The 25,281-nt window shown below is 45.0% G+C and overlaps 1 protein-coding gene across 1 annotated transcript in view; it reads left to right on the forward strand.

Moving 5' to 3' along the window:
- Positions 1 to 25,281, forward strand: part of ANKFN1 (ankyrin repeat and fibronectin type III domain containing 1) — a 964,382-nt gene that overhangs the window by 679,989 nt on the left and 259,112 nt on the right. The window contains exon 9 of the mRNA XM_068263418.1: positions 4,536 to 4,649. Coding sequence (XP_068119519.1) covers positions 4,536 to 4,649 — 114 coding nt within the window. The remainder of the gene's footprint in view (positions 1 to 4,535; positions 4,650 to 25,281) is intronic.

Genomic DNA, 25,281 nt, shown 5'->3' on the forward strand with positions numbered 1-25,281 from the left:
GCCTCTCGTCCCTTCTCTTCATTTGCTGGAACAAGCCTGTCTTTTTTCTTCTCCCTTCTCCTGTCCTCAATCCATCTGCCGTTCCCCCCTGCTTGACACATTGTGGCGGCACCCTCTTCTTCATTTGCCGGAGTTCTGTGACGTCACCGTGCTACACGCTGACCGCTGTCACCCCCAATTCAGCCCCGTAAACACTGAGCTGCTCTATTGGCCTGAAAAATAGGTTTAACTGTATGGCATTGAATTCCCGGGCTTGATTAGCTGTGGCGACGTAACGCTGAGTCAGGTATGCGTTTTTTGCATCAGAGAAAAAGTCATTTTTTTTTCCTACCATCATAATGAAATAAAAAAGAGCCTTTGTTCCCAGAAAATGGGGCATTTAGATACCTTGTTTGAAGGTGCTGAAGGGGTGTGGCCATGTTGACAATAGGCATTCTCAAGCACACGTGACTTAAGTTATCTGGCCGCCGCCTCAGCCGATAATCAGGCTTGTGTATGGCAGCTGGTGACCCCCAATCCCCAATCCCCACGAGCAATCTGCCAGGCCGATCTACTCAACGCAAGCGACAACTATCCCCCCACCAATCTTATTGATTGCACCGCTTCTGCGCCTGCCGCGTGATGACACACATGCACCGACCATCATCCCTCCATTGCCCCCTCCCCCCATAGCAACAAAGCGCATCTTCTGCTACACAGCTGACACGCGTGAGTGCAGCCCGACCCAGGGATGTCGTCCAAGGGGATCAGGTACTAATGCACGTACCTTAACTTACCTCTCTGCACTCTGCCAATAAACTGCTTACACAACTTCCTCTGCATGAGATCAAGAACTAGGCGTGATGTAAATAATATGCTAATTGTATGTAAATCTTTGTAGCTTGCTACTGGACTGCTGCAACTGATTGACCTGTTTTCTTATGGCTTAAAGGAGTACTGTAGGGGAAAAAAAGAGTTGAACTTACCTGGGGCTTCTAATGGTCCTGCGCAGGCACTCACAAATGCTCCGGTCCCCGCCTCTAGTTCACTTCCGGAATTTGCGACTTTATAGTTGGGAAACCACTGTGCCTGCACGGCCGTGTCCTCGCTCCCGCTGACATCACCAGGAGTTTACTGCGCAGGCCCAGTACTGTCTCACTCTCGGTGAGTACCCCCAAGGGGAATTTTTTAAGTTACAAATCCTCTTCAAGTCCTAGCAATTTTTAGCATTGCTGCTGTTTGTGCTGGATCAGTTAGTGTGGTTCTGCATTAAGCAGGGCTACCCCCTGAGGAAAGAAGATGTTCTTGTGCCTAAAGCTTTTGTTGCAACTGAACGGTATCTCACCGCTGGAAGATGGAGTGAGCAGGGTGAGGGGATAGAGGCAATTCTTGGTCACTCTCTATAGTGACCGTAACAAAGGTTGATATAGGGGAGCTATACAAGTATTATAAATACTGTATTTCAAATATTTAGAAATGTTGAACACAGTGTTAAGTGGTTAGCTTGATAATTTTTATTGCACCTAGGGAACATGAATTTCCAGTAATCCTGCAAAGCAGTCCCATGTCTGGTTACAACATTTTAATACTCCACTATATATGAGGTCTAGTGTTAGTCCTGGAGAGAATCTGAAGACCTGAATGGTTCTGATCCAGTTCTGTAGAATTTGTTTAAAAAAAAACAAAAACCACAAAACAAACCCTCGGGGGTACTTACCTCGGTAGGGGGGCTCTCTCCGGCTCTGGATCCTAATGAGGAGCTCCGCCCCCCCCCCCCCAGCAGGAGATGTGCGCGCGATCTCCTGCAGTAGCCAGCCCGAGGACTTGACGCAAATTGGCATTAGGCGGTCTTGTTTGTCTTGTCCGTGTCTGTGTGGATGTTTGCTATCGCTGGGGCAAGCATTTCGTCTGTCTGTTGTCTGTCCTTGTTACTCAGTGTGGTGGGCATCAGATGCTCAGTGCTGCGGTTGTACTGTGCAACCATTGTGTTTTGTTTATTTGTGGTGGTTATAGGAAGCTCAGAGCGGCAGTCGCTCTGAGCAATCTTGCTCCCTTGTCCATAGCTCCTAGTGTGATATGTGTAACTTTCTCCACAAGAGCATTCCGCTCTACTACCTAATATCACCCAGCTGCATAGTCTTGTTTAGTCTGATGGTACCCTTGCTTACTCTGCCTCAGCTGCTATATCTTGCACCTACAAGGCCTGTGTGTAACCGAAGTTGGGCAGGTGTTAAATCCTCACCTCCCATTCAAGCGGGGACGCACCACATAGGGCGATGGTGGTGATAGATTGGAATATAGTGGCTGAAAGAAAGCAGGAGATCTGCCAAGCATTACAGCAGCTTCTCATAAAAAACTATTGGTCTTTCTACCGAGGACTTAGATCAATGAATGGGAAAACTATGTTCCCATTCATTGATCTCCGGGCTAATGGAGGGCGGCACGGGAGCTCGCAGTAGCAGCCTTTTGGATGTGACAGTGATGACCAAAAGACTAAAATGGTTAAAGGACCACTATCGCAAAAAAAGAGGCAGTTCAAATCTGACAGAACCGGCAGGGTTTTCTCAGGGTTTTCTTTGTTTTCAACAGCATTTCCTGAGCAGCAGTTTACTTGGAAAATAGTAAGATACCAGCCAGCCTCCCTACTCACTTGCACACTACTTTGTCAGTTAAACTTTGCAACTGCTGTTCAGGAAATGCTGTTGATAACAAAGAAAACCCTGAGAATCCCCAATGAGAAAATGGACTGGCCCAAAACCTGTCGGTTCTGTCAACTTTTAACTGCTTACTTTTTTCACGATAGTGGTCCCAGGGAAGTCTTGTATAGTCAGATATTAAACGTAAAGAACTTTTGTTTTTATGTCTTTGGATACCCAGTTATTGTAGCGAACACAGCTGCTTGTACTTAATAGGAACTTGTAGTTTGAGTTCTTGCACCAGTTACAGAAAGTAAAAATTGGCTATAGAATGATCATGTTCTGTTTTAAGTGAATCTAAAGTGAAGATTTAAAAAAACAAAACAAAACAAAAAAAAAAAACAGAAACTGGGTCCTATAGAGTCTTCCCGTTCCTCTCCTCATCCTCTCGTTCCCCCGCAGGTTCCTATTGCTATTGCCGCTCAGGAGACTGTTAGACGGCGTAATCGCCGTCTAATTACCCGTACAGCGCTGCGATCAGCAGCAGCGCTGTACTGGGGACAGCCGTGTGACACGGCTGTCCCCTCCTGAGCCACTGAGGTGATCAGCTGTCATAGGATGAAGCCTATGACAGCCGATCACAGGGATTGGCCGGCCGGGGGAGGGAGAGAGGGGGGTATACAAGAGGAAGAAAAAAAAACACACTTTTTATTAAAAAACAAACAAACAGACACATACAAATAAACAAACACAGGGGGGGGGAGGGGGTCAGACCCCACCAACAGAGAGCTCTGTTAGTGGGGAGAAAAGGGGGGAGTAATCACTTTTGTGCTGTGTCGTGTGGTCCTGCAGCTTGGCCTTAAAAGCTGCAGTGGCCAATTTAATGAAAATGTGCCTGGTCTTTAGGGGGGTTCAACACTGCAGTCCTCAAGAGGTTAAATCTCCCACCACACGAAGCTTCAGAAGTCTTCGGAAGCCCAAATACTACCAAAGACAGGCAGCTCCGTCCAGCGCATGTGCGGGTACGCGAGAGAGGGTACTCGTGCATTCGCAGTGCGGAGCTGCCCATCTTCGGAAGCCCGAGTGCTCCCGAAGACTTTCAAAGCCCACTCAGAGCGGAAGAGAACAGTCTCTGACCCATCGGTGGAGACTGCTAACGGGAAAGCCAGCTCAGGAACGACGGGATGAGGAGTGGAAGAGGAAGGCTTCATTAGACACATTGTATCCTATGTAGCGTACAAAGTATGCTAATAGAATCTTGTGGCCAAATAGTAAAACACACCTACTGACTTTAGGGGAAAAAATTATAATATCTATGACAAGAGGGCATATAATTATTAAATAATGGGCTAAAAATTAGTGATTGATGTAAAACTGAAAAAAATGCACCTTTATTTCCAAATAAAATATTGTCACTATACATTGTACTAGGGATATAATTTTAACGTTGCAATAACCGGGACAAATGGCCAAATAAAATGTGTGGATTTTAATTATGGTAGCATGAATTATTTAAAAAAAAAATAATGGTTGAAAACTGAAAAATATTGACTTTTTTTCCATTTTTTTCTTATTATTTCCATCATAATGCATTTAGAATAAAATAATTCTTAGCATATTGTACCACCCAAAGAAAGCCTAATTGGTGCCGGAGAAAACAAGGTATAGATCATTTTGTTGTGATAAGTAGTGATAAGTAGTGATAAAGCTATTGGGAAATGAATGGGAGGAGCGCTGACACGTGAAAATTCCTCTCATCCATAAGGTGAAAAATACCCACGGGCTGAAATGGTTAAATAAGCGTCTGTCTTTTTTCATATTTTTTGCTTCAGACTCCCTTTAATTTACCACCTTGAAGTGCATGGAACACAGGAATACATTGCTATATCTGGTCTTTAAATCTATCCTTTTGCATTACAGGAGTTCCTGAAGCGCCGACCAACGTGTGTCTGACAATCACAAGCAGCACGTCACTCATGGTCACCTTCCAGGAGCCTCTGAGCGTCAACTCTGCTGTAGTGACTAAATACAAAGGTAAGGGGTATGGTGGGCTGTGTACCCTATATACTAACTGTTGGTTGAAAATATGTATGGACCAGGAAGCTGAGAAATCACTATGACAACCTGGCAACCTTCATCTTTTATGTTACAAGGATTTTTACCAGTATTGTTTGAAGCTCATCCTGTATACTAACTAAAGGTCGTGAATCTGCACCGACCCGGAAGCACCTATAGGCAGCGGCTTACTGTGGGTGGTAAAGTTGTTGTTGGTGGCTTAGTGCAGTGGCGACTTATGGGAGTGGCCCAGTTGTGGGCGGTGGCTTAGTGAGCAGTTGTGGTGAGGCATGCAGGTGTGTCCATGCATACTTAAAGAGAACCTGTACTAAATAAAAATATTTAAAATAAACACATGAGGTAACTTCAAATGAACATTACATAGTTACCTTGCCATCAGTTCCTCTCAGAAGCTCACCATTTTCTTCTGACAATAATCCCTTCCAGTTCTGACAATATTTTGTCAGATCTGAAATATATCAGTTGCTGTCAGTAAAATATCAGTTGCTGTCAGTTATAGCTGAGAGGAAAACTGATGTACCAGGTAATGTCTATGTTTCCCTATGGCTCAAGTGGGCGATGTTACAGTTTAACTGTGTGCTGACCAGAAAGCTGTTATGGGTAATGGACATTTTCAAACTGGAGGACGGAAAATTCCCTTGATCACAGTGGACAAACAGGACGCGGTACAGGAGAAAAACACTGAAGAGTAGACTACATGGAGGGTAAGTATGACTTGTGTATGCTTATTTTGACTTTTATTTTCAGTTCAGGTTTTCTTTAAAGGGGTTCTTTCGCGAAAAAAGTAGGCAGTTAAAAAATGTGACAGATGACAGGTTTTGGGCCAGTCCATCTTTTTAAGGGGGATTCTCAGGGCTTTCTTTGTTTTCAACATCATTTCCTAAACAGCAGTTTAACTGCCAAAATAGCAAGATACCAGCCGGCCTCCCTAATCACTTGCACACTATTATGTCAGTTAGATTTTGCAACTGTTGTTCAGGAAATGCTGTTGAAAACAAAGAAAGCCCTGAAAATCCCCCTTAGGCCTTGTTTCCATCTATGCGCTTCTGTCCGCTTCTGTCCGCTTTTCAGCAACATGTATCAATCTGTAACATTGACGTGCTGATAAAAAGCGGATAGAAGCGGACAGATGGAAACAAGGCCTTAAAAAGATGGACTGGCCCAAAACCTGTCATATTTTTTAACTGCCTACTTTTTTCGCGAAAGAACCCCTTTAACTGCTTCTGGAACGTGCTGATTGAAATCTACGCCCTGTTTTGCACCTGTTATCTCTGCCAGGGCGTACATTTCAATCCTCTCAGTCACACGCTCTCGCTGCTCTGCTGTTATAGGGAGGGCAGAGCAAGGGGGCTACAGCGATGGGACATCAGCGTGAACGGGGGTAGCGACAGGTCAGTGCAGAGTAACGTCAGTAATCACCGTTTTTTTTTTAAATCAGCAGTCTCTGGTCCTTATGAGGCCAGAGACTGCTGGTATGGAAGGGGTTAAAGCAACCTGAACTGAAAATTAAAAGTCAAAATAAACATACACAAGTCATACTTCCCTCCCGCATAGTTTACTTATCAATCTCTCTTTTCCTGTGTCCTATTTGTCCACTGTGATCAATGGAACTTTCCGTCCTCCATTTTGAAAATGGCCAATCCCCCATAACTGCTTCCTGGTCAGCACTCTGTTAACTGTAATATCGCCACTTGAGCAATAGGGAAACATGGGCATTACCTTGCTCATCGGTTGTCCTTTCAGTTATAACTGACAGCAATTTATATATAACTGACAGAAGTTTATGCAGGTACATCATGTGTTTATTTTAAATAATTTTACGCAGTTCAGGCTCACTTTAACTGGATTATGTCCTGCGGTTTGTACCCCTTAAGTTTCCTGAAATTTTTGACACTTTAGCTGTGGCATTTTGATACAGCTGTAATTGCACGCACACTCCCGGTTGCGGATTGTTAACCCAGGAATCAATGAATCGGGCTATGGTGCCAGATCACTAATTCCTCTCCACCGCAGAAAAAGCGACAGCTTCTCTCGCTTTTTTTTTTCTCCAACGTCCCCATGCGTCCCTCTAAGCGTACATGTTATGCTTAAAGTGACGTCATGTAAACTCATGGCTGCCATCTTGGCCAAAAAGTAAAACTACAACTAAATGTAAAAAAACTATAAAAATCAACACATATTTACAAAAGAAAATTACTGTTTACATCCCACCCTCCCAAAAATACCCAAATAAAATGTTTAATTAAAAAAACAACAACATTGCAATAAAAAAAAAAACATGTAAATATTTACCTAAGGGTCTAAACTTTTTAAATATCAATGTAAAGATTAAATATTTCTTTTTTTTTTTTTTTTAATTATAAGCTTATAAATAGTGATGGATGCAAAACGGGAAAAATGCACTTTTATTTCCAAACAAAATATTGTCGCCATACATTGTGATAGGGGCATAATTTAAACGGTGTAATAACCGGGACAAATTGGCAAATACAATACGTGATTTTTAATTATTGAGGCATGTATTATTTTAAAACTATAATGGCTGAAAACTGAGAAATAATGAATTTTTTCCATTGTTTTCTTATTCTTCCTGTTAAAATGCATTTACAGTAAAGTGGCTCTTAGCAAAATGTACCACCCACAGAAAGCCTAATTGGTGGCGGAAAAAACAAGATATAAATCAGTTCATTGTGATAAGTAGTGATAAAGTTATAGGATAATGAATGGGAGGTGAACATTGCTCGGATGCATAAAGTGAAAACGTCTGAAGGCTGAAATGGTTAATTACTTGTCATCTTAGTGATACATATCTTGTTTTTTTTGTTTTGTTCTTTCAGTACAATCTAGTCTTTCTTTAGGTAATATTTTCCCCCAAATCTATTTTATTTTATAGTCATTTTATGGAGAAAAATTAGGCATAAATGCAGAAAATACAATTTTTTTCATTTTTTACCTTTCCTAATTATCACATGACACGTCCCACGGTTATAAAACACATACAAATGAACTATTTGGCCCTCTCCGATTAAAACAATACCACATATGCCATATTCTACTTCTAGCTGAGCATGTGGCGGAGCGTTATTCCCCGCCTGCGTGTCTGTGCAGATCGACCGCGTTCGCCAGGTGATAGGTCAGGGGACCATAGAGCTGTACAGATGCATAGCTAGGCAATGGCAGAGCATTACATCTGTAGAGCATTGGGGCCCAATTGTTTCGCCCTAGTGATCGCATCCCATTGCTGCAGATGGCAGTCATTAAAAGCTTATAAACAAGTATAGGTATTGCAGGGGTTAATAATGGGTTAATAGGCTAGGCTGGGGTTAAAAATCCAATGGAGATTTAAAAAAAGAAAACTTTTTATTTTATTGGGACCCAGTCACTTTAATTTTTTTTCAACTTTTTCAGGTGCAGAGATGTTTGTACTGTGTTTACACTGGCAGCATGCAGTCAGAGTAGGAAGAGAAGCGAAAGGAGAGTGACCATGGTGAAGGGGGTCATCATTGGGCAAAAGCAGCTTATTGTGCTGTGTGAGAAGTCTGACAGTAATCGTGGAGGGGGCAAGCAGCAGTGTTTCATTTGACTTGTACAGCAGAAGGGAGGAGGTGGCACTGCTGTCCAGACTCGAAAGGAATGGAGGACACCAACTGGCTGAGCAGTTTGTTTGTCCCAGACTAGCAGCCGTCGTATTATTGTGTTTAGCTGCATCATGTCATGTCTAGCGATGAGCGCAATGACCTCATTACGAATATGCAAAATTATGGGCGTAATAAAAAATATGTAATTTTGCAAAATTTCGAATTTATATGGAATTTCGCAATTGCAATGTTTTTTGTAATTACGATCATTTTTGTAGCGGAAACAAATCTGAATTTCGTATTTTATGTGGAGATTCGTCTGTTCTTGAAATTGTGTTCCAGTCCAGAGCCTCCGGATACATTTAAAGTGATAGCACATGCAGGTACCTTTGCATTATCCGATATTGCAAGGCCTAAAACCAAGTGTCTAAGCATGCATCACCACTAAGTGCACCTTGGCAAAGAGCACCTGTCTTAGAAGTGGCTGCAGGTATAGCCTCCTGTTACATTTAAAGCGACAGCACGTGCAGGGGGCCTTTGCATTATCAGTAATTGTAATCAATGAGTGACTTTCCTGAGTATAGTAATTACTTACATTTGCATAATTACTATTCAAAATGAAATGACGTCCATTTGCGTAATTAAAATGACTGTTTCTACAGAAAATACGGAATTACGAAATTTTGCGTTAAACTCGAATCTGCGCCGAAATGCGAAATTACGTGACAGAAATTTCACTTACGGAATTCCAAATTACTGTTTGTATGGAAATTACGAATTCGCAACATAGTGACAGAATTAGCACCCGTCATTACGGAAACACGAAATTGCGCAGATTTCGTCACAACAACATTAGTCATGTCTCAAGTTAGGTGAGGGGGAGGGAAGCGCATCCTCACAAGTTTGCCTCAGGCAGCAAAAAGTCTACTACCGGCCCTTCACCAGGGTAGGCAAGGGAAATGGTTTGCTGCGGGGTCCTTTTTTTTGTAGTTGGGCCCCTGCCTTCATCATGTCTTTTACCTATCTAGTCCTGTAGACTGCAAATGCATTACAGAAGGGGTGTATATTACTTTGCCTTTTCTGCTATGCCCCTCCTACTAACTATGCCTGAGTATTGTATTGCTTCTGTATTACCTAGGAGAAAACTTAGGGGAAAAAGTACATTGAATAATGGCCTATATGTTCTTGAATTTTATTTAAAAATCTAGATTTAGTTTTTTTTTAATTATTATGCAGAATAATTAGAAAAAAATCAAATATTCCCTTCAAACCATTGACACTGATTTATCTGTAGCCGTCCGTAAATAAATTAATTCCGCGGTTTCGTAAGAAGTCCCCTTTGAATTTTTTTTTCTCATTTGTCGGGGAAAGATAATCGCATCCTGGCTGTTGGCAAAAGAGGTGGTGCCTCCACAGACATTATCCCCCTAGGGGCCTACGGCAGCAAAACGTCTATATTGAGTCATGCATTAGCGCGTGCTACCCGTACCTTTGTTCTTTATTTGGTCTTCGCGGGTGTCTCTCTTTCCACCCCTCCAGGCCAGTGGTTTGATCCAGACCATGGAATACATTTGCATAATATTGAGTCTTTACATCAACTGCCCCTTTGTTCCTTTTGGAGATCAAAACCGAGACTTGCTCTATTTTTCCTTCGTGTGCTAATGAAGGGCACAGGAGTGACCCCTGAGATGGGCATCCTTCTGGTCCGCATTACACCTGTCACAGCACGTTATTCCTCAGCCCACGCGGTGGGACAGACAGACAAAAATGTAACGAACGCGATCAGTCAAGAGAGCGGAGTTGTATCGAGTGTGAAGGGTTCCGGTATAGACTTGTGGCTCTGGCTGACATTTTTATCCCATTAAAGATGGAAATTTTGAAACATTTCTTTTTATTAGAACCTAGCGAGGGAGGATGTGTAAGTATGACATCCTTCATATGTGCCCAGCGTACACAGGATGTGCGCCCAAATCATTTCCAAATGCTGCCCGGACGAGGTACAGTAGATGTGATTTATTGGGACGGTGGGCTGTTTCCTGGATTTTAGCACTGAGATGTTCTGCATGGTCTTCCAGGAAACATTTATCACGTTATCACACACATCAGTCCTTGCCCTAAGAGGAAAAACGTTTAGGTCCCAGGTGCACTTTAGGGGTTTTTTTTTTGTTTGTTTGTCTCTTGCATTTAAGGGAACACATTATTTTACATAAATTCTATATAAAATAAAATCCAAGTAGAATTTAAAAAATAGAAAGTGCAGCTGAACTCAGAACTTCCTGTCTGCTCTAAAAGAGGAACAACTGCTTTAAGGCCCATTCACACGGAGGCGATTTGTGGGCAAATTGGCAGCAACCACTAGCGCTTTGAAAGGCGCTAGTATATGGCAGTGAACTCATTGCAGCAATCGCCGGTGATTTGCGGTTAATGAAAATGTAGAGCATGCAGGGCTTTTTCATGTTTTTAGAACGATCACAATTGCAATGTTAAAAAAAATACGAATCGCAACCGCTCAAAGATTGCAAAATTGTACAGTGAGATATACACAAAAAAACGCAGAAAAATACCCGACACAAAACGCTAGCGATTTTGCTCGCTTTTTACGATCCCCAGTGTGCATGGGCGCTTACAGAAAAAAAATTCTGTGTTACAGCCGATACAAAACCCGCAATAAATCTGCAGTGTGTCTACTTCCTGCTTTCATGGAAGCAGACGTAGGGTTAGCATCCTGTGCTTTCAAATTAGCTTTTCTACCGAGGTAGCTAGCTGACACAGCTGACAGATTAAATTATTCTGGTGATTAGTCACAGATGAGGGGGGAAGTACATACCTTCTATCCTGTGCAAGAGTTCAGGCCCACGTTAAAAAACTGATAACATTTGGATGGCAAGTAAATTTTTAGGATGGATTTACTCTGTACCAGATGAAAAAAAATGATCTTGTAAAAAACTGAAACTAATCAGTTTGTTATATTTGGGCATCCATTTTTCATCTGGTTTTCTGTTCCATTCATCTGGCAATGCCAGATTTACCATAAGGCATTGTAGGCTCATGCCTACAGGCGCCTGATGAGGGTGAGGTGTCTCACTCCCCTCTCCAAGTGCCTCCCTCTAGCGATGGCCTGATTATTAATCAGCGTACGGTTCCTGTCGAACTTAGGGTTTCACCATTTGCATTTAAAACAAAATTTAGTTTAACAATAAAGTGAATGGCCGCTGACTTTAGCGGTTAATAGCAAAGCCCAGGGTCGGACTGGGACACTGGGGGCCCACCAAAGAAATTTCAATCTGGGGCCCACACATCCCATGATTGCGGTGAAAAAAGGGCATGACCATGCACCGGAAGGTGGGTGTGGTCATGATGTATTATGGACAGGGCCAAATGTACATGATCTTAGCAGCATTGTAATTCAGAGATACTGCTGCCCACAAAACTTTGCATAGAGTCCCCTCCTTCAATATAAAGTAATGTCCTACTTTGCAGAGGTTGCGACCGCAGGGGTTGCAAAGGTTGCGACCGCATTGGGACCCTTGGGCCAAAGGGGCCCCGAAGGGCCCTCCCTCAACTACAGTATTACCTCTCTATTGATCCTGTGCTCATAATAATCACTTCTATAGATACTTTGAACAGTGGTAATCATTAACAAGCTATTTCCCATCCCTTTCTTGCACCTCTGACACTGTAGTTGCCATTGGCAGGTTTTGGTGTGTCGTATCAATTGTTATGTATAGAGTGCTTGGGGGACCCCATTGTAAAATTTGCATCGAGGCCTACAGCTCTTAAGCTACGCCACTGCTCTCAGCATGAGTGATTACAGCACTGAGAAGAGAATTTTTGTGCTGCAGGCAACAATTGGAGCTCTATCAGGCAAGGAGGGGGGGGGGGGGGGACACCAGAGACCTGGAGAAGTGGCCCACCGAGGGAAAAAACTGCACTACTGTGGCCCAGTCCGACCCTGGCAAAGCCCCTCGTACATGCTAGAAACATTTGCAGGGTATATTGAGGACAGTGGGAACAAGAGGAAAAATAATTCAAAAAATACTTTAGAGTTTTGTAAAAAAAAAATCTATTTTAATGGCTGGATATGGATCCCTGGCAACTTTACCTACTTTACTACAACTTTTTTTTTCCTTTAGTGCGTGGGATCCCCTACTGAGTTTCTTTAACCCCTTGTCCCCCATGCAGGTTGGGATAGCTGAGGCTAGGATAGGAATGCAGAGCACCGGGCCACATGGGGCTTCGCACCCCGAGCTATACCAGCCCACATGCTCCATGGTATGTGGGGGCTCCGGGTGAGAGGGGTGGCCAAGCCTCCCCCTCTCCCCTAGAGCCCTTGTCCAAGCCATGGACAAGGGGCTCTTCCCAACTTCCAGTGCCCCAGGAGGAGGTGGGGGCCAACAGCACCGTGGGGGGGTTCAGGGTAGCATCTGGGAGTCCCCTTTAAAATGGGGACCCCCAGATGCCAGCCCCCTCCCCAGGAGAAATGAGTATAACCCATTTCCACAAAGGGTTAAGGGTTGTGGTCCACTTGGAAACTTTTGGTCCCAGAGCCTTCTGTCATGCTGCTCCTACATTGTGGAACTCCTTACCTCAGCAGATCAGGACAGCTCCATCCCTGGACGTGTTTAAATCCAGACTGAAAACCCACCTGTTCAGTTTGGCATTTGCAGAAATATAACTTTTGTTGTGTGAATACTTCATTCGGATCCATCTGAAAATGGCGCCTGCGAATAATGGCGCACGGTGTTGCCGCTAATCCGTTTGTCGCTTATTGCTATTTAACGTTAAAGCCTTATCGTTATTTAGCTCTGTTTATTTTATTGAAAATTAGCGTTAACACACAGAACCCTCTCTGTACCTATCCCTAACCCCTAGACCCACCTGGTGGTGCCTAACCCTAACCAACCCCCTGGTGGTGCCTAACCCTAAGACTCCCCTGGTGGTGCCTAGCCCTAAGACCCCCCTGGTGGTGCCTAACCCTAACCAAACCTCTGGTGGTGCCTAACCCTAACCACCCCCCTGGTGGTGCCTAACCCTAAGACCCCCCTGCTGGTGGCTAACCCTAACCACCCCCTGGTGGCACCTAACCCTAAGACCTCCCTGGTGGTGCATAACCCTAAGATCTCCCTGGTGGTGCCTAACCCTTAATCTCCCCTGGTGGTGCCTAACCCTAACCTTGACAGTGTTACATTAAATCCATTTATTGTTTTGCAGTTAAATAACGTCTGCAGTTTGGCTTATGTAGGGCGCTATTGATAAATAACGTTACTGTGCGCAATAACATCTGCTGTTTGGCATATGAACGGCACTATTGATACATAACATTACTATGTGCCGTTTTTTCTTTTTTTCCCTGTGTGCCATTATTATGTAGTACTAATGATAAATAGCGATAAGTGTATCTTTTTAATGCAGCGCCATTTTTATGCATAGGCGCTGTGCACCATTATTCACTGATTCGACTTCATAACTACTGAATCTGAGAGAGCCTAAGCACTTTGAGTCCTATGAGAGAAAAGCGCTATAGAAATGTTATTGTATTGTATTATTGTATTAAGTATTTATTTGTCAAGAGGTACTTGAGATAAGCTATACTATATCAAGGGGTACTTGGCCAGCACAGGCATTCAAAAGGGGTACGTACCAAAATAATGTCGAGAAAAATTTGACCAATACAGTCACAAGTGGTAATACTAGACAAGTAGATTTCAGCTTGGCCACATTAAAAGTTATATGGCTTTATTTTCATGACCGGAGATGCACTTTAACTGTCCGTTGCTCGCCATAGGTAGATACAGTTGTTGTGATGGTTTTGCTTGTATGAAATGACTATCCCTTGGAACTAACCGGGCTGCCCACTCCATGCAATGACTAATGGAAGTGTGATCGGCGACCCTGCCAACCCTTGGCACACGCCGCCCATATTTTCTACCACAGAGGACTAATATTAAGGGAAATGGATCACTCTTGGGTCTTCGCTCACTGGAATAAGTTCTATGCACGGTACAAGGGATGGACCCGTTTCAATGTTTTGTATCCCGTTCAAGCAAAATAAAACCGAGAACAGCCTTTGAACTGTGTATCTCGAACCAGCGCGGCCAACATCACACATTCTCAGTGACAAAATGGGCGTTGGTTAAGTTAATGAAAGTATAATTGAGCCAAATGGTAACAAGAGGAGGGTGGGGGTTTGCTTATTGGACTCCAAAATTATTCGGTGCTCCAGACGAATGTAAAACTCTCCATTAAGATCAAATAACATAATCACTACAGAATTCTTCATCTTATTTTTAAAGAACGGCTCCGGCCACAAATGTGTTCTTTAGGTTATTGGGGAGTTTTTTAGGCAATCTGGTCCAGAGCTGCGTTTCTGACCTCCCTTATTAACCTTTATTTTTATAGAGAACCTGAGGTAAACCTACAGTAAAAAAATGAGATGCTTACCTAAGAAGTGGGGAGCATCTGCCTCCTCCAAAGGCTTCCCACGTGCCCCTGGAGACCACCACTGCTGCCAGGGACCTCCTTTATTATCGCGTCTATGCTCCTCTTCATGGACGAGCGCAGCTGTGCTGCCCGATCCAGAGGCTTCCCTTCTTAGGTAAGTATCTAATTTAAGGTTTACCTTGGGTACACTTTAAAGAGGAACTTTAGCAAAAAGGGGTAAAAAAAAAAATATCAATACGAGTGAGGAGAAAAAAATAGAAGAGAGCTCAAGAAATTATTCATAGTCGTTGTGTAATTTGATTATGTTGTTTTATCTACAACGAGCCTGCATGTCATCATCTTTACTACTGGAAGACATGATAAAAAAACAGACAGCACCAACTGCCATGATCTATATATATTACCACCCCCCCCTAACAATGCGATAGGCTAATAGGTTGTTTTTTATACATAAACATATGCACAGAGGGAAATACTGAATGCTTGGCAGTTGAAAACAGCTGTTATTTCCCACAATGCAACAAGGCTCACAGATAGGAAACTGTCAGGACCATGGTCCTGACATCACACTTTGGAAGGATTTCACCACAATATCAGCCATACAGACCGCCCCCCCCCCCCCCACCCCCCATGATCTATTTGAAAGAAGGTAAAGATTTCTTATGGGAAAGGGGCTATTGACTGGGATGAAGTTCAATTCTTGGTTACAGTTCCTTTTTATGTACCTATTGAGCAGCCACTTCACCAGCTATTTCTTGCAGCACAGGACTTTTTCCAGAGCAGCAGACTGCAATTTCTTTACCCTACTTCCTTGTAGTCTGTATAGCGGGATAATGTGACATGGAGCTGCCATAAACCCACCCACAAGCTGTTAAATAACTGTTGCTCTTTGACCCACATCAGTTAGGGCTGGTTCACACGGGCAACAAGGAAGATGCTGGCACATCCAAACTCAATCTTTTAGTTCCATGTAAAAATATGGCTAATGTTTCGGAGCCACGTAGGGCCCCTTTGTCAAGGCAATATTTGCTCTGAGGCAAAGAATATCTACAGAAACAAAAAGATAATAAAAAGAAGTATGAACTAAACAAACAAAACAAACATTTATACTACCTCAACCAGATAGTAAAGTGTATGTGCTATTTAACCAATCGAAAACAATTCCAGAGAGAGGAAAAAATAGTCCCAAGTAAAACTAAAAGATACCACCGCCATGTCACTAGCAACACATTAAAATCATGCAGATGGAAGCATGCAGACTTCCCAAGATTTAGCTTAAAGAAAACCTGAACTGAAAATTAAAAGTCAAAATAAGCATACACAAGTCATACTTACCTTCCATGTAGTCTACTCCTCAGTGTCTTTCTCCTGTCCCGCGTCCTGTTTGTTCACTGTGATCAAGGGAATTTTCCGTCCTCCATTTTGAAAATGGCCATTACCCATAACCGCTTTCTGGTCAGCACACAGTTAAACTGTAACATTGCCGACTTGAGCCATAGGGAAGCATGGACGTTAACTGGCACCTCAGTTGACCTCTCAGCTGTAACTGACAGCAACTGATATATAACTGACATATTTCAGTTCTGACAAAATGTTGTCAGAACTGGAAGGGATCACGGTCAGAAGAAAATGTTGAGCTTCTGAGAGAAACTGATGGCAAGGTATCTATGTAATGTTCATTTGAAGTTACCTCATGTGTTTATTTTAAATATTTTTACTCAGTACAGGTTTTCTTTAAAGAGGAACTCCAGTGAAAATAATGTAATTTTTTTTTTAAAAAAGTGATTCATTTTTACAATAAATTATGTATAAATGATTTAGTCAGTGTTTGCCCATTGTAAAATATTTGAAATCCCTGATTTATATTCTGACATTTATCACATGGTGACATTTTTACTGCTGGCAGGTGATGTAGCTGCTGCTTGCTGTTTTGGCAGTTGGAAACAGCTGTAAACAGCTATTTCCCACAATGCAACAGGGTTCACAGACAGGAAACTGCCAAGAGTACGTGCTCAGAATTTCTTTGTGGGAGGGGTTTCACCACAATATCAGCCATACAGCGCCCCCTGATGGTCTGTTTGTGAAAAGGAAAAGTGGGTCATCAGCTACTGAGTGGGATGAAGTTCAATTCTTGGTCAGAGTTTCTCTTTAACCACTTCAGGATTCTCGGTGCGTATATGTACGCCCCTGAATCCTGAAGTGTATTCCATGAAAACGGCCGCTCGTATGAGCGGCCGTTCCATGTCAGTTCACGGAGCAGCGCCGTAGAGGAGTTCGGCGATCCACGGCCTCTGATTGGCCGGGGATCGCCGGCATCTGATAGGCTAAAGCCTTTTCCATCAGGCGCAGGACGGAAATCCGTCCTGCGCCGCTCACAGGGGGAGGGAGAGGGAGGGAAGGGGAAGGAGGCCAGGAAGCGCTGCGGAGGGGGGCTTTGAAGAGCCCCCCCCCCCGCAAGCGCAAGCAGGCGGCGATCAGACCCCCCCAGCAGGTCATCCCCCTAGTGGGGAAAAACGGGGGGAAGTCTGATCGGCCTGGCTGCAACCTGATCTGTGCTGTGGGCTGGAGAGCCCACGCAGCACAGATCAGCACAAAATAGCGTGGTACAGAAGTGGTTAAGATCGTGTGACCCTGGAAGCCATATGCAAGAACCAACCAAACAAGCCCAAGGTGTATAAACTATGTCCCTCATGTTACATGGCAAAAAAAGTGACAAAGCCCAAAATACAGTTATGTGCAATCCTAGATTGGAAGCAGTGTCTCAGGCTAAAAAGACAGCGTGCATCACATGCAGGACACAAAGATTCAGTATGATTAAAATAACCTGTTTGCTGCTGTACAAAACATTTTGCCTAAAGAGGGACAAAGTCAAATTAAACATTGAACCCACTGCAGGGATCGGGATCTGAACACCGCATTTGCACAAACGCCGGTAAAAGCCAGGTACAAACGCTCCTATTCACTTGAATGGGAGCGTTTAACGCCGAGTCCTGAACACCGACGGTAAAAGCGGGGCAGACGTCCGTGTGAACCAGCCCTTAAATGCCACATTTGGAAGAAAAAATATTGTTTTTTTTCTTTTTTTTTTGGTAGACCACAAAAAAGCTGGTCATGTGTACCTGTTTCCGCGGCAAAACGAGAGGTCTTTACCCCCCCAAATCCCCTCTTCTTGGTCTGGGGAGCGCCTCCTGCTTGAGGCAGAGCTAATGGCTGTAGCTCTGCCTCTCAGCGCGTAAACCCCGGCTGATAACCGCCTCTCCCCCGCTCCTCTCACTCTTCCTTCACAGAGAGTGGCGGGGGAGAGGCGGAGATCCGCCGGCAGATTGACGCGCTTGGAGGCAGAGCTTCAGCTCATAGCTCTGCCTCCATGAGCAGCAAAATCCACAACCAAGAAAGTTGTGGATTTTGCAGGGGGGATTTGGGGAGTAAAAAACCCTCGTTTTGCTGCGGGATAGCGGCGTTCTGGCACTATATAAGGAGCTTTACACTAATCAAACCCTATCTCACTCGCTTCAGAGTCTCTTTAACGGCCAATTTAACACTGCAGCTTCACCATTGACCTAGAAGTCTGTATAGATGTGTCTCTTCAAGATCCCCCATTTAGAAAGTCCAACAGCCTATAGGGACAGACTGAGCCCTCCTCTTCCTCATCCCAGCTTGCAATGGAATGAGAAGAAGAGAACACCAAGAGCCCAGTATAGTGTAGTATATACTGGTAATGGAAGATTTATTGAGTAATTCAAAATGTAATACTCACAAACCAGGGTTACCATTAGGCAACCACTGTCAAAGCAGGTGGGGAGATTGTCCTGACCCCACTCAGGATTAAGAAGTCGCTCTCTGTAGTAGAAGGAAGTGGGTACAACTCTCCACCTAGGGTGGACTCAATGTAGCAATAAGATAACAGAGGCACCAAAAGGATAAAAGGGACTAAATGAGCTTAAAAACCAATTTGGTAATAGAGGAGGCAGTGGTGGACTTACCCCCTCCAAGCAGAACACACGACTGTATATTTTCAGTCAGAAAACGTTTATTGGGTACGCCAAAGTAAAGTGCAACGCGTTTCACAGGTTAAACCTGCTTCCTCAGGCAATTCAGATAGGAGTAAAAAAGCATCTGCTAGTAACATCAAAGCTGAGCGCCTCTGTCACATTAAAATCTGGAACGTCTTACCTCAGGTAGGAGTTATGGCAAACTCTATATCTGCATTTAAAGAGGGCTTGCATGCTTTCCTTGCATTGAAGGGCATCGACTGCTATAATTATTAGGTAATTCCCAGGGATTTATCTGACTGCCATGTGGAGTCGGGAAATAATTTTTCACTCTTAAGGTTAATAGGCCAGGCTTTGCAAGGTTTTTCGCCTTCCTGGTTGGACTTGGACGGATGTCTTGTTTTCAACCAAACTAATTTTGTAACTATGTAACTATGCGATGGACACCTCAAGATATTGTGTGATGGGGGGATTGGATTGGACCTGGCAGCTGGCTCAGGAGCCCTGGGGTGATTTAGTTCGAAGGGAGGTGTCAGGGTGGCTCCCAAATTTACTTTTGCCCCAGGGTCCCATTGTAGCTAGAGCCGGCCCTGACGCCTTCCCCCAAGTACTTCCAAAGATAATCAGGTCCGTACTGCGCATGTGTTAGTCTTGGTTCACGTATGTACTGTTTGGATGCGCTTTGAGATGGGAGTGCTTCTGAAGCTTTCCGAAAAGTCCTAAGTCCTGAATAGAGATGGCCCGAACGGGAACCAGCAAATGTCCGGAGTTCGCGTTCGCGGAGAACCGCAAACTTTTCCGGAAGTTCGATTCGACCCCATAGTGCATCATTAGGGTCAACTTTGACCCTCTACATCACAGTCAGCAGGCACATTGTAGTCAATCAGGCTACTCTCCCTCCTGGAGCCACTCCCCCCCCCCCCTTATAAAACGCAGGCAGTGTCAGGCATTGGACTCACTCATGTGCCTCATGTGCCTGCAGTAATTAGAGAAGGGAGAGCCGCTCCTGCAGCAGAGAGAGCTGTAGGGAAAGCTTAGTAGGCTTGTTAGCTTGCTCCTTGCTGATTCTTATTGCTAAAAAAGCACCCCTCAACAGCTCTTTTGAGAGCTAATCTTGTTCTTGTGATCTATTGTTTTTTGTTTTTGTATTTTTGTTTTTGTTGCACACTTGCATTATATACAGCCCTGTCAGTCAGTCGCAGCTGGCCTTTGGCCCCTTGGTGGTAATTCCTACTGTGCCACTGCCAGGCCCAGCACATTCAGTGAGTGACTACCTGTGTGTGTGACAGGCAGCTGCACATTTGTAATCCCAATCGCTGCACCTGTTCACTGTTCAGTGCCCCTATCTACCTACCTACGTGAGCGCACGCATTGTTAATACCACCAGCCATTGCAACTGTTCACAGTACCTGTGTGTGTGTGTGTGTGTGTGTGTGTGTGTGTGTGTGTGTGTGTGTGTGTGTGACAGGCAGCTGCACATTTGTAATCCCAATCACTGCACCTGTTCACGGTTCAGTACACCTACCTACCTACATGAGCACCACCAGTCATTGCACCTGTTCATGGTACCTGTGTGTGTGTGTGTGTGTGTGTGTGTGTGTGTGTGTGTGTGTGTGTGTGTGTGTGACAAGCAGCTGCACATTTGTAATACCAATCACTGCACTGCATACCTGTAACCTGCTCAGTGCACCTACGTGAGCGCAAGCAGTGTAATATACCACCAGTCACTGCACCTGTTCACGGTACCTGTGTGTGACAGCTGCACATTTGTAATACCAATCCCTGCATACCTGTTCACTTCACCTGTGTGACCACACGCTGTTTAGTATACCAGCCCGTGCATACCTGTTAACTGCACCTGCGTGACAGCTGCACACTGTATTGTAATACCACTGCATACCTTTCACTGCACCTGTGTGACTGCACATTGTATTAGTCAAGCCAGTGCATACCTTTCACTTCTTCCTCCCCCCCCCCCCCCCCGATATAGACAAAACCACAGGCAGAAGCAGAGCCATAGGCGGACCAGAGACACTTCGCAGGAGTTATTTGGTGGGGAAATCACTGATTCACAGCCATTATTGCTACGACAAGATGAAGGCACTAAGCAAGTTACACCACATCATATGTCTGAGTTAGGCGACACTATGGACGTAAGGTGTGAGGAGGAGGATGATGAAGTACCTGCTGTTGGTGCAGTTTTGGAGGTTTTTGATACAAGCGAAGCTGGGGAGGATGATTATGATGATTCTGATGATACGGATGCAACGTGGGTTTCTAAGAGACAGTGGTCTCTAAGTGGTGTGTGACAACGGCAGCAATCTCATTTTGGCTTTGAATTTGGGAAAGTTGACACATGTACCCTGCATGGCACATGTGCTCAATCTCGTAATCCAGAAATTTGTGTCTAAGTACCTAGGCTTACAGGATGTCCTAAAGCATGGCATGGCCGATATTCAGCAGAGAAACAACTTGCCGGTGAGGCGCTTGATTTGCGATAGCCCAACTCGCTGGAATTCGACTCTCCTGATGTTCGACCGCCTGCTACAACAGGAGAAAGCCGTCAAACAGTATCTCTACAACTACAGTCAAAGGACACAGTCTGGGGAGATGGGGATGTTCTGGCCGAAGCACTGAACACTCATGCGAAATGCCTGCAGGCTCATGTGGCCATTTGAGGAGGTGACAAACATGATGAGTCGCAGTGAAGGCACCATCAGCGACTTGATCCTATATGCCTTCTTCCTGGAGCATGCCATGCGTAGAGTGGTAGATCAAGCTGTGGATGAGCATGAACAGGAACAGTTACAGGAAGAAGCGTTGTGGGATCAATTCTCATCAGAACCAGATGTTTCTTCAACACCTGTGGCAGCACAGAGGGGGGGGGGGGGGGGGGAGGAGGAGGAGGAAGAGTCATATGGGGAAGAGGAGTCAGATGATGCGGAAGGTGGGGTTTATTTTAGAGGAGGAGGAGGCAACAGAAGAACTACTGCAGCAGGCGTCGCAGGGGGCTTGTGCTGCTCAACGCTCCCGTGGTATTGTTCGTGGCTGGCGGGAGGAGGAGAACTTACCTGCCATCACTGAGGTAGAGCAAGAGGAGTTGGATAGTACGTTTGGATCCAACTTTGTGCAGATGGCATCTTTCATGCTTTCCAGCCTGTTGAGGGACCCCCGTATTAGAAAACTCAAGGGGAATGAGCTGTACTGGGTGGCCACGCTACTAGAACCTTGGTATAGGCACAAAGTGGCGGACATGTTACCAACTCACCTGAAGGCAGAAAGGATGCTGCACATATGCAGAACAAGCTGGCAACTACGCTTTACAGTGCATTTAAGGGTGAGGTCACAGCACAACGGAATCAAGGTGCCACTGCTAGTAATCCTCCTCCTCCCATGTCCACGCAGGCAAGGACAGGACGCTCTAGCGATCTCATGGTGATGTCGGACATGCGGACATTCTTTAGTCCAATGCCTCACCTTAATGCTTCCGGGTTCACCCTCCACCAACGCCTGGACCGGCAGGTAGCCGACTACCTGCCCTTAAGTGTGGATGTAGACACTGAGCAGCGATGAACCCTTGGACTACTGGGTGCGCAGGTTTGACCTGTGGCCAGAGCTGTCCCAATTTGCCACCCAACTTCTGTCTTCACCTGCCTCAAGCGTCCTGTTAGAAAGGACCTTCAGCGCAGCTGGAGACATTGTCACTGAGAAGACGTCGCCTAGGTCACAAAAGTGTTCAGTATCTCACCTTTATCAAAATGAATGAGGCATGGATCCCGGAAGGTTACTGCCCGCCCGAAGACTAAGTTAGTCCCCGCACACAGCATCTCTGCCTGCACGCCGTGTGACTGGCTGCCTGCCCCAAGACTAAGTCGGTCCCCACACAGCATCTCTGCCTGCAGGTCGCTTGACTGCCACCACCAACAGGGTCCACCTGAACTCCAGGCGGATTCCTGAATTTTTAAGGCCGCTGCTAGCAGCGGCCACTATAACAATGTTTCTAGTGCATGTATATGCCTGTCTAATTTTTCTGGCTGCACTGTAGCTGCAACAACAAAACAAAAGGCATGTACAAGTGTCAATTCCCCTTCGTGATCGTTACCTTGCCGTGGTGAAGGGGCTTGCATATCACAACGAAGTAATGACCGACGGCTATATGAGTGTGTTGGGGTTGGGGGGCACACCTGACCCAAGAAGATAGATAATAAGGTAATTGCTTGATTGTGGACAGACCAAATTCGATCAGCTAGACACTCAGTCACTGTTGTTCTGTCATTCAGCTACTTCAGCCCGACCATATGGGCTTGAAAACCGCCATGGCCTGCACTCTGGCCATGGCGCGCACCAGTCCAGCACGGCCATCACTACACAAACAGCTGTTTGCGGTGCATTACACAGTGAGTTTGGTGTGTCCGTGTGAAGCAGTACACTAATTACACTACCTGATTGATGTATACACATGCAAGATGTTTGAAAGCACTTTAGGCCTCCATTTTAGCATGCAATGTGATTTCTGCCCTTAAAACACTGCCGTGCGTCAAATCCTGATTTTTCCTGGGGACTTTTGGCATGTTTCCCACTCCGCCATGCCCCCCTCCAAGTGTTAGACCCCTTGAAACATCTTTTCCATCACTTTTGTGGCCAGCATAAATGTTTCTAGTTTTCAAAGTTCGCCTCCCCATTGAAGTCTATTGCGGTTTGCAAAAGTTCGCATGTTTGCGAATGTTTGCGGAAGTTCGCAAACCGAAATTCGGAGGTTCGGGCCATCTCTAGTCCTGAAGGCACAGAAGTTCAACAGGGGGGAGCCTTCCCCCTACATAGGTTTATATCTAACTTTTTTTTTTGCTTCAGATTTGCTTTAAAATGTACCTGAGACAAATTAAATAATTTACAGATACCTGGGGCTTCCTTCAGTCTCCTTCAGGCTAATGGCGTTCTTCCATGTCGCCTTGATCCTCTTCTTTATGTCCTGGTAAATCTTTCAGTCACAGCCAGTTTGGCCGCGCACCCCTCCATCACGCTCCTGTGTCTAGTACTACTGCGCACAGGGTCGGACTGGGCCACAGTAGTACAGGTTTTTCCCTCGGTGGGCCCCGCCTCCAGGTCTCTGGTTGGCCCCCCCTCCTTGTCTGACAGAGCTCCAATTGCTGCCTGCAGCACAAAAATTCTCTTCTCAGTGCTGTAATCACTCATGCTGAGAGCAGTGGTGTAGCTAAGGAGCTGTAGGCCTCAATGCAAGTTTTACAATGGGGCTCCCCAAGCACTCTATACATAACAATTGATACGACGCACCAAAACTTGCCAATGGCAACTACAGTGTCAGAGGTGCAAAAAGGGGATGGGAAATAGCTTGTTAATGATTATTACCACTGTTCAAAGTATCTATAGAAGTTAAATAAAGAGGCGCTATTTGTGCTACTGACGAGCTACTGTTTGTCCCCTATCTTATTGCCTGATGAAGCGGGCTGTGCCTGCGAAATGCGTTGCATCTTTTGGGGTACCAATAATAAATGTATTTGTTTAATTCAGACAGTAGTTTGAGTCTGCTTTCTGGAGGTAAGTCCACCACTGCCTCCCAGCAAATTTAGAAAAAAAATGTATTACCTTTTATCCTGCTGGCGCCTCTCTCTTATGATAATATCTATAGAAGTGATTATTATGAGCACAGGACCAATAAAGAGGTAATACTGTAGTTGAGGGAGGGTGCTTCGGGGCCCCTTTGGCTCAAGGGCCCCGGTGCGGTTGCAATCTCTGTGGTCGCAACCTCTGCAAAGTAGGACATTACTTTATATTGAATGAGGGGACTCTATGCAAAGTTTTGCTGGGCTGCAGTGTCTCTGAATTACAATGCTGCTAAGATCACGTACATTTGGCCCTGTCCATAATACATCATGACCGCGCCCACCTTCCGATGCATGGTCACGCCCTTTTTTCACTGCAATCATGTGATGTGTGGGCCCTAGGTTGAAATTTCTTTCTTGGGCCCCAAGTGTCCCAGTCCGACCCTGACTGCGCAGGTGCAGAATGCTCCCTGCGATGGTGGTGCACACACACGTGCGGCCTAGCTGCGCATGTACAGTACACTGCAACTGAAGGCTTTACTGGGATGAAGAGCAGAATTTCGAGGCGCCCCAGGAGGATGGCCTGAAGGGGGCTGGAGGAAGCCCAAGGTACGTATACATTCTTTCTTTTATTTGACTCAGGTTTGTTTTAAGAGGGAGGGTGATAGGAGGGAACACCACAGCAAGCCTTCACGTACCTTCTAAAAATGTAGCCATAAGTGATGTTTTTTCAAGAAGTGAGGGCCAGGCAGAACGAGGAGAGGAACGGACAACCCATAGAGGTATGTGGATCCAGCATGAAAATACCTCTGTACTTAGGCAGCTTTACCTCCTAACTCCCTAACTCCTTTAAGAGTGTAGATTCAGATTCTAACCTAGGGAAACTCTTTAAGCTGGCTTTAAAGAATGCTGGTAAAGAATAACCAGTGTAGCGTGGGACAGTCATAATAGCCTTGGACAGACGTCCTATGAAGTTAGCTCTCTAGCGGTTTGGACAGATTACGTATCGCCCAGTGTT

The sequence above is a fragment of the Hyperolius riggenbachi genome, chromosome 12 (genome assembly GCF_040937935.1).
Source record: "Hyperolius riggenbachi isolate aHypRig1 chromosome 12, aHypRig1.pri, whole genome shotgun sequence".
Taxonomy (NCBI): Eukaryota; Metazoa; Chordata; class Amphibia; order Anura; family Hyperoliidae; genus Hyperolius; species Hyperolius riggenbachi.